This window comes from Hippopotamus amphibius, chromosome 11 (genome assembly GCF_030028045.1).
Source record: "Hippopotamus amphibius kiboko isolate mHipAmp2 chromosome 11, mHipAmp2.hap2, whole genome shotgun sequence".
NCBI classification, from domain to species: Eukaryota; Metazoa; Chordata; class Mammalia; order Artiodactyla; family Hippopotamidae; genus Hippopotamus; species Hippopotamus amphibius.
The window spans coordinates 21419467-21430223 of NC_080196.1; the positions used below are offsets into that span (position 1 = coordinate 21419467).

General features: G+C 36.3%; 1 protein-coding gene and 1 pseudogene across 1 annotated transcript; one reads left to right on the top strand and one right to left on the bottom strand.

Moving 5' to 3' along the window:
• Nucleotides 1-1425: 1425 nt before the first annotated feature.
• On the top strand, nt 1426-2361 carry LOC130831743 (olfactory receptor 2W3-like). Its single transcript, XM_057700098.1, has one exon. The coding sequence runs from the start codon at nt 1441-1443 to the stop codon at nt 2359-2361; it is 921 nt and encodes a 306-aa protein (XP_057556081.1). The 5' UTR covers nt 1426-1440.
• A 5597-nt stretch (nt 2362-7958) lies between these two features.
• LOC130831676 (putative olfactory receptor 2B8) lies at nt 7959-8915 on the bottom strand (annotated as a pseudogene).
• Nucleotides 8916-10757: the final 1842 nt, after the last annotated feature.

Here is a 10757-nt window from a genome sequence, read left to right on the forward strand (position 1 = left end):
TTGTGTATTGAAAAGATTTTATAAAACACACATTTATGACTTTTGAATTGATCCATCAGTTTTAAGTATGTAAAAGTGACTTACCTGGATTTTTTTCTTATTTGACAATTAGCTCTTTCTTGAGGATAAAAAGGCATATTTTTTAAACCAACGAGATAGCATTAAAATTTACATATATTTTCTAAATGATATAAATGAAATTATATCATTCTATATTATATCACTTATTTTATTATATCATTTTATATAAATATAGGTCTCTATTTATATAAATGATAATAATTAGTTTATAATTTATATTTTAAAGAACTCTAAATCTGCCTCACAGTTATATCCAGTTAAAAATATAATTATGAACATCATTCATAAAAGGAAGAAAGTTTTTAAATACAATATTCATTGAAAACTACATAATTTTGTCTTTCATAAAATTGAAATTTTATGAAATATGTGAGAATATATTTGTAGGTAGGGAAAATAAAAACTTCATATAAAAGATAAAGTAGAAATAGTGATCTCATCACTTACAAAAGAATTTATGTATTGTTATGGATTCAATTGTTGAATAAAAATTGAAAGGTTGTGCCTTGAATTCCAATGAGTAAAAAAATCAGCCTTTACTCTTGTTTTCCTTGTTATGCAAAAAGTCACTTTCCAGTTCTAGTGATAGAATTTGCTATGATCTGTGACACGCTAGTTAAGTGACAAATGTTTTCCCAAATGCAGAAGGCTGATAAGCATCAAAAAATTAATCAACCTCATAGCTAATATCGTCAAATTTAAACAATATGAGATTGGGGGGACCAAGCAATTGCCAAAGATTTCAGGAAAAACATGCTGGTTAGAGTGCAGTAAAACAGGTACTTCGATACTCTCTCTATCAAGAACTTTAAAATACTGGCAATATCCCTTAACCTCTAACTACAGAGCAATGATTGGAAAAATGATGACACAGCCTCAGGAATATTATACAGACATTAATGATTATTTTTGTAGAACTTTAAAACCAAAGCAAAATTTTACAATGTAAAATTGTGAAAGGAAATTTAGAATATAAAATTTATAAACACATTATTATTTACATTGTGTTAAATTACATATACTCATAAGAAAAGAATGAAAGGCAATAAATCAATCTTGCAGTGTGGTTGTTTCTGGGATGTGGATAATCTTTTCCTATCCTTTACATATGTCTGTGTTTTCCCGATATTCTACTATAATCTGAAATTCTTTGGTATCCAAAAATAAGAGAATAAAAAGAGATATTCTTCCTAAAACACATAATCTATATCTCCACAGAATATTGACATTTTATGTAATTATTTTACATAATTACTTGATACGACCCGCCTCTCTCTGTGGATTCCTTAGCCTGCTTCATTAAGAACATGGAGTGTTCCTATCTGCTTCCCTGCAGGTGTGTACTGATTATCCACTGTCATGACCAACTGGAGTTGCCAGGAACACTTCATCTTGTTAGGTTTCTCAGACAGACCCACGCTAGAGCAGATCCTCTTTGTGTTTGTCCTCATCTTCTACCTTGTGACTTTAGTGGGCAATATTGTCATTATCTTGGTTTCCCGCCTGGACCCCAGCCTCCACACGCCAATGTACTTCTTCCTCACTAATCTGTCCTTCCTAGATCTCTGCTTTACCACCAGTTCTATCCCCCAGCTGCTTTTCAACTTAGGCAACCCAGACAAGACTATCAGTTACACAAGCTGTGCTATCCAGCTCTTTATGTTCCTGGGACTGGGTGGCACAGAATGTGTTCTCTTGGCAGTCATGGCTTATGACCGCTTTACTGCTGTCTGCAAGCCCCTCCAGTATTCTGTCCTCATGCACCCTCAGCTCTGTTGGAAGCTGGTTTCTGTGGGCTGGGGAGTTGGGCTTCTCAATTCCCTGGTTATGTCTCCAGTGACGATGAAGCTGCCACGATGCGGGAAATGTAGGGTGGAACATTTTCTATGTGAGATGCCAGCTCTGATAAAAATTGCCTGTGTGGATACGGTGGCTGTGGAGAGCACTGTTTTCATCTTATCAGTAATTATTGTTCTGGTGCCCCTGTCGCTTATCCTCACCTCTTACAGCTACATTGCCCTAGCAGTGCTGAGGATCAAGTCAGCCGCAGGAAGAAGGAAGGCTTTCAACACATGTGGGTCCCCTCTCACTGTAGTCTCCTTATTTTATGGGAATATTATCTATACGTATATGCAACCAGGAAATAATTCTTCTCAGGACCAAGGCAAATTCCTTACCCTCTTCTACAACTTGGTGACCCCCATGTTGAACCCTGTCATCTATACACTGAGAAATAAGGATGTAAAGGGTGCAGTGAAAAAGCTTGTGTCTAGAAGGTAACGTGACAGGGACTTTTCTTGTGGTTGCTTCTTTTAATTAGTTAATAGAAATAAATAATTCTTGAAGTGAAAATTTTTGATTTATTTAAATATTCCTACCCACCCAATAAAAAATTCCAAGGATGGATTTGGGAATACGCACTATAAAGTCCAAATATGATACTGATGACTAGCTGAATAATAGGTAAAATTTAATTTTCATAATATCTTATGTTTGACACTTCAAATCATAGTTTCTCCTTCATTTCAGTTGTCCACATCTAATTAAAATTCAACAAAACCATGAATCAATATACATAAAGATTTGTATCCAGAATATATAGAGAATGTGTACAAATAATAAAAAGGCAAACAATTTAGTGAATCGTGGGCACAAAGCTAAAACCAGACATTTCACATAAAAAAGATGTATGCATGACAAAAAACACATGAAAATGTGCTCAGTATTTTAATCTTCATGGAAATGCAAATTAAAACCACAAGATACCACTTCATAATTAATAAAATGGCTAAATTAAAACATGGGAACTCTGATAATACCGAATATTAGTAAAGATGCAGAGAAACCGGCACTCTCATGTGTTGCTTGTGGAAAATAGAGTGATGCAATTATTTTGGGAAAGTGTTTGGCTATTTTTTTATAAAGTTAAGCATATCTCCTCTATAATTGAGTATTTACACTCCTGTGTGCTTTCCTAAGAGAAATGAAAACAAATGTCCATTAAAAAAGATTCATGTAAGAGATGTCCCATAGTGGTTTTGTTCATTATAGCACAAAACCAAAACAATGCAAAAATAGATAAAAATGTGATTAAGTCACAAAATGTAGTTCCATTCGTCAATGAAAATGTACGATCTCTTGATATATGCAACAACACAGATGGACCTCAAAAACTTTCTGCTGCATTAGAGGTCAAACACAAAATTATGGATACCATACAATTCTAATTTCATGAACTTCTAGACAGTCAAAACACTAACCTAAGATGATAGAAAGCAAAAGCAGAGCAGTGATTTCCTTCTGATTTTGACTGGGTGGGAATATGAAGGAACTTTGTAGGGTGATATAAACACTCTACAATCTTGATCTAAGTGATGGTTACACAGACGTGTATGTTTGTTTAAAGAAAACTACAGATTAATACCCCTTATAAACAAAGATGCAAAAATTCAAAACAAAGATTTAACAAATTGAATCCAACAATTTACATATAAATGAAAATACATCATAATCAAGTGGGGCTTATCCCAAGAATGCAGTTAAACATTTGAAAATCTATCAAAGTAGTCTATGTCCATATCACCCTCAATGTGCCTGATCTGACCTGAAAATCAATGTAATTTACTATATTAACAAACTAAAAAAGAAAAACCATGTGATCATCTCGATAGATGCAGAAAAAACTGATAATATTTGACATCCATTCCTGACAAAAACTCTTAGCAGACTAGGAATACAAATGAATTTCCGCAACTTTGTAAAAGGCATCTGTGAAAATACACAAGTGTATACATGTATCAAAACTTATTAAATTATACACTTTAAACATGTGAAGTTACTGTATGTCAATTATACCTCAATAAAAGTGAAAAGAAAAGAAAAAAAGAAAGGAGGGAGGGAGGGAGGAAGGAAGGAAGAGAGAAAGGGAAGGAGGGAGGGAGGGGAGAAAGAAGGGAGGAAAGGAGAGAGGAAAGAAGGAAAACAATCATGCCACTGCTGATACTTCCATCTTCCCAAGGTGTATGGTAATATTTTAAATTTTTTCAATTTCTACATTTTTTTTCTGCTTATTATATTGTTCAATTCAGGGCCTGAAAGAATAGCACTTCTTAATTTAAAAAATTTATGTATATCTATTATGACAACAAAAAGGGGTATAATTTGTTCCATGGAGAACTTTAGTGGTGCAAGATTCTAATAACAGCATACACCCACCACCTCCATGTTAGCTGTTTTTTCTTTTCAATGTGACTTGCAGGAATAAACTATGGTCCACGATTCACTTGTATTCTGTACTTATTTCAGAAATCAATGGAATTGCATCATTTGTAAGCATGTAATTTCTAAGTAATACAGAGCTAAAGGAAACATACATTCTTCTAGTATTCATCTTCAGAAAGAGTTAAGAGATTGACCTACAAGAGACTGCATGTGGAGTGCATGCTTTGTAAATGTGTATATATGTCTTTATGTGTGTGTAATAACAGATTAACATACAATATATTATTTACATTATTAAATCCAAATACAAGTCAAAATGTAACACGTTGTGGAGGAATATGAGAAACATTCTTTGGAAAGTATCAGATGGTTTTTCTAAGGTGGGTTGTGAATCCAGAAAGCAATAGATTGCATGCTACAAATGACACATTATTGGCCAAGATGCTCCTTTTAAATTCATTAAAACAGAATTCACATTCCTGTAGATAAATTAGTACAGAAATTTTCCAAAGAGAATCTTGTAAGACAGGCTAACAATTGCCAAATGCCTGACATGAGGGTTTAAAAATATTTGATAAGCACTATTCATAACCTGCTAACACAGAATCAGGAGTGGGCTCCTGAGAAAGGCTTTGACAGCTGACAGTGACATCCCACTGATCACAAGTATCTCAAATAACTCAATCATTAGGAATGTTCAATATGCTTCACTGAGACTAAAGCCACAGGTACAACAAATGAGAACTTCACTCTCAAAAGAAATTATAAAACTGTCCTCAGAAATGGTTGCCTAATTAGAAGAATCTACAGTTTTTAAAGACCTCATAGATTTCATTCAGGTCAGAATTGTTCAAATCAATCCACCAAACAATGTAAATCAATAGAACAGACTGTCTAAAAAGGAGCAAAAGTATCCAGTCCCTACAGCTATCTCAGGGACACCGTCCCCTGATCCCTCTGATTCGGGAGTCATTCATCTTCTCATTTCTCAGATCCCATTCTCATTTACTCAGATCCCACCTGCCCCGCAAACCACATCCCCCAAATATTTCCATATATACTGGTTCCCAGGGTCTGTCAGATTAGGTTTTCAAATATGCTACAATACCAAAAGGGCAGGAAAAGTTCACCTATACTACACACAAGCACCAGATCAGAAGTCACCTGCAAAGGAAAGGGCTGACAGGGATCTGTGAGCTGTCCCTCCCTCCTCAGTGACCCTGGTCAGAGCAGAGCCCTCGCAACCAGAAACCTTGGACTGTGGGATGATTGAGGGTCTTACAGGGGTTGCTATATACTGATTACTGATTTAGTAAAGTTTTTAGAGGGGCTGTTTAGAGTATAGTAAACCTACAGTATACAGACTATAGTTGTGCTAAGGAATAAAAGTTAGTTCTATGGCCAGAACAGGGCTACATAAGTGGGCACACATATAAACTGAGAAACTTCCAAGTCTTGTTTGTGCTGACTTGCACCACACAAGTTAGTGTTCCATATTTCAAAAAAATAATGTATTCCCTTGTAGAAAGGGGGACTACAGAAGTTGTGTCTGACTGGTTCGAAGCCTCATAGATAGTAGCTATCACTCCTGTTATGCATCCTTTGCTAATTGTTAGTAAATCTTGTGCGCCTTAAGGATTATGTTTCATGTGAGTCTGACTGACTTTTTGCGTCTCTGCATTCACTCATCACCTGAGCCGATGATGTGCTCCCTGTGTTGCTCAGAGGGCTAAAGGGCTGGAGGAATCGCTGTGTGGGGCTAAAAATAACTGCATGCATGCACAGTTAGGGCAAATTCTAGACCCAAAAGATACAAAGAGACCAAAAAACCCAACTGCCACTTTTGAAGAGCCTGGAGCAAAAACAGGGTGTCGGGAGCAAAAACAGGGTGTCGGGAGCAAAAGCAGAGTACGGAGCATCTCCCCTGCACTCAACACCACCAGAGGGGTGGGCAAAACACCTAAGCCATCTCATGCCCAGCCCCTGCTGCAGCAGAGGCCCCAATAAAGCCTTGCTTGAATTTCTTGTTTAGCCTCTAGTCAATTTTTGTTGACTGGGAAAGGCCAAGAACCCTGGTCAGTATCAGTATGAGGAGAGTAACCTAAATATATTTTAGAAATTTTGCTGAATTACTGTTGGTGAAATGTGTAGAATATGAAATAGAACTTAGGTCATGTACTATTCAGATATGATGATGTTCTCAAAAGTCATTTTTAAAGAGGAAAAAGGTTAAAATGACCAACTCCCATGCCTCACATCAGCATTTCCCTGGCTATATACAAAATTATATGTAAGCACTACCTGATGTTATTACCAGCTAGTGGCTGCCATTGTCACTGGCAGCAGTGAATCACACCCTTCACTCAGTGCTTCGTGTCTACAGCCTTCTCCGAAATGCATGCTGCATAATATGGCTGCCACACTAGTGAAATCACAGTTGGGCCTAATTTCTGGATGGCTTTATCAGGATTGATGTTAGAAAGTTTTTCTTTGAGAGGCTTCCCTGGCAGTCCAGTGGTTAGGACTTTGCTTTCCAATGAAGAGGGTGTGGGTTTGATCCCTGGTCAGGGAGCTAAGATCCCACGTGCCTCATGGCCAAAAACAAAAAAAAGTTTTTCTTTGAGCCTAAATTTTGTTGTTGTTTTTTTTTCACAGTTGCCCCACCTATTTCTGTGAAAAAGCTGATGCATTCAACCCATGGACTTTACAACAAAGCCACAATCAACATGCAAGAATAAGTGATACCTCTTTAGCAACTGCAGAAAATGCTAAAATATTAATATTCCTTACAGCGTTTGAATGTTTTCATGTTTTTATTTTTGCTGTACCTCCATGGTATGTTCTTAAATGTCTTTTTTCAAGTAGAAATGGAATAATGTTCCCAAGTAGGGTTGCAAGTAAGAAAAGCCAGTGCAGCCTGCAGGGGAGGAAAAGTTTTCCTCTACTACCTTAGGGTCCTTGGCTGGGTCTGAAAATTAAACTGACAAAGACAGATTAACAGGAGAAAAGCATACAAATTTTGTTGAATTTTTACATGTACATGGGAGTCTTCACAAAGAATGAAAACCCCAAGAAGGCCAAACCAGTAAGCTTTTATACCTTTTAGACAAAGAACCAATAAATTTGTGAAGAATCAACAAGACAAAGGGGTTTGGACTAGGGGAGCCCAAACTATAGCTAAGGTAGTACTTATTTTCCTTAACTAGGAATAAAGGTTAGTTTAACAAGCTTTGTTTATAGATTCCTCTGGTGCCATGTCTGGGTTGATAAAAGCCTGTAAGAAAAGGAGAAATTTTCCTGCTTTAGGCAGAAAACAGGGAGCTTTTGCAGCATTAACTGCTTCTTAATTGTCTTCAGCTCAAAATACTTTCTACGTTCTTTAGGCATATTTTGGGATGAGATATTTTGTATTCACCCAAACTGCTTAAGAATAATAATAATGGAAATGCTCCAGGAACAGTGAATCAATATCTCTGGAGGCTAGAATGAATCCATTAACTTAGATTTGGAACACTCATTTTTCTAAGAGAACGAAGTAAAGAAATTCCCTTCAGAGTTGTCAGAGGAACTTTTAGATGATGCATGGGAGACACACATATACATCTAAAGAGCTCTGGCGTTCAAAGTCCTTCCATTAAAATGTCTTCCTCGCCCCATCATCTGGAGTCAGAGTCCTTCCAAAACACCTTCTTCATTGCTCCCTTCACATCCTTGTTCCGCAGCGTATATATGAGGGGGTTGATCATGGGGATAACGATAGTGTAGAAGAGAGATATGAACTTGCCCTGATCCTTGGAGTCAGTGCTGCTGCTGGGCTGAAGATACACATAGATGGCTGTGCCAAAGTACAGGGAAACCACGGTGAGGTGGGACCCACACGTCCCAAATGATTTTCTCTGCCCTGCAGTGGACTTTATTCTTAAGACTGCCCTGACAATCCGACCATAGGAGAACACGATTAATGCAACAGGTGTGAAAAGAATGAAGATACTGCCAAAGAAGAGTTCATACTCATTCATAGTGATGTCAACACAGGCAAGTTTGAGAAAAGGAGGAATTTCACAAAGGAAGTGGTCTAATTTATTTCTCCCACAAAGTGGTAAAAGGAAGATGAGCACGGTCTGCAATATGGAGTTAGCAAAACCAGTGATCCATGAAGCAGAAGCCATCAGGGCACACAGACGGGGGTGCATGATTACTGTGTAGTGAAGGGGCCTGCAGACAGCTGCATAGCGGTCATATGCCATAGCTACTAAGAGAAAGCATTCTGTAACTGCCAACCCCAGAGAGATGTACAGCTGAGCTACACAACCACCAAAGGAGATAGATTTGTCAGCTCCACTGAGATTAACCAGGAGCTGGGGAACAATGCTGGTAGTGTAGCACAGGTCCACAAAGCTTAGGTTGGAGAGGAAAAAGTACATAGGGGTGTGAAGTTGTGGGTCCACACGAGACAATGCAATGATGGTTGTGTTTCCCAGCAAAGTGAAGATGTAGAAGATCAAAAGCACCACAAAGAGGACTAGTTCCAGCTGAGGCCTATCAGAGAAACCCAGTAGGATAAATCCAGTGAAAGAACTTGCATTTTTCTGTTCCATCCTTTGTTAGCACATGGCTCCTGTCAAGACAAAGCATTTAACAATTTTTAAAAGGTATCTTCCAGAAAGGGAGAGGGGGTGAAAGGAGGAGGTGAATCTATTACATTAAAAGACAGGGCCAAGAGATTTTATATATAACTATTTAAATAAATGATGCATTCATTGAAATTGACATACGAGGGTGAGTCAAAAATTATCTGCACTCTGCTTATATTAAAACTTCTATAAATTCTACAACCAGAGTAGAGATAATTTTTGACTCACCCTCATATATTATACCAATTTAATTCTACCCTATCAAAAGTAGTAATATAGATATCTAATATAAGAAAAATCAAATAGTAGACCTTGTGTTTCCATCAATCATAGATATAAAAGGTCTTTCTCAGATTGAGTTGAATAGGATTTAAAGTACTACAAGAATGTATGTACATTTTAGAGAAAATGGGGATGAAGAGAAAACAGGAAGAGAGATTAGAAAGAATAAGAAAGAGAATCAGACAAGGGGAGAAAGGTTATCTTAAATATCTATCTCATAATTCTTCACAACTGGATTTCCACATATTTCACATGCAATAGGATACCAGATAACCTCTACAGTGCATTTGATAATAGGAATTTATGACCTAGAATGTACTTAAACAAAGGATTAAATTACATCAAAATATTACTAAGTGTGCTGCACATAAACATTTTGACAGAATTGCTCCTCTACTCCTTCAATATATTTGTGAATGCTACCTTGGTCTTTTTGTATGGCAGTAAAACAAATAAATACTTAGAGCCCGAAAATACCACCATTCAACTACAATGCTTAACTCGTGCACTCAAGATACCTAAAATTACTACACCAATTTAACAAGAACTCCAAAAATTCATTGGAGTTACCAATACTTATCTCTTCTTTCTATTGATTTCATTTTCATATAGTACCAATAACTAGAGTGCATGGGCTTCCTAGAGAGGTAGGATTATTCACTTTCAACGTTCTAATCAAGATAAACATTTTAAAAGTTATCCAATTGTATCATCTACATATAAAGTGTGATGCTTTATATTGCTCCCTATGATAAATAATTAAACAGATAAATACATAAAGACAGATATGTTGTCAGTGTACTGACAGGTCAAAGATACAAGATAAAACTAAAAGAAATACAAGGCATAAATAAATTATTTTGGTATTATAAAAATCTAAGAACCTTCATCTACATTAGGTTAATTTTATATTTGCACCTTTCTGGGAGCTATCTTGAAGCGTCAGTTACACTACACCAAACACACTGCCAGCTCTAAGTTTAGTTGACTACCATTTTCATCAAATATTTGGTATCTGCATAAGCATGGTTATACACTAACCCAAGTGGCATTAGAAAGTAAACAATCCAGTTCTATCATGTTCAAATTGTTAGGTATAAAGAAAATTTTAATTCTTCCGAAACTTTAAAAATCTGAATTGGGTTTGTGTATAGACCATTGATGTGTAAAATATATTGGTACAAAATAAGCATAAAATAAATGTTAATAAAATCTGAATAAGGAAAAAGTAAAGGGCAAACAAAAGAAGAGTCGGGGAAGAGAGGCCTCTGGGAAGTATTCCTCCATCACTGCCATAAATATTCTCCTTGTCCCATAATTTAGTTGCAAGGAAAGCAAACAACAAAGATATCACATGGTTTGAAATATAAAAGCACACACAAAAGAAATTTAATACTTCATATATAAGAAGGGTTAGTTAAACTAATTTAACTTTACACTCAATCGCCTGACAACAGTATGGAAGAGTACAGTTCACATAGCTTGCAAAAACAATCTTTGACTAATAAAAACTTTTTTCACATTTAAAGTTTGAAAGAT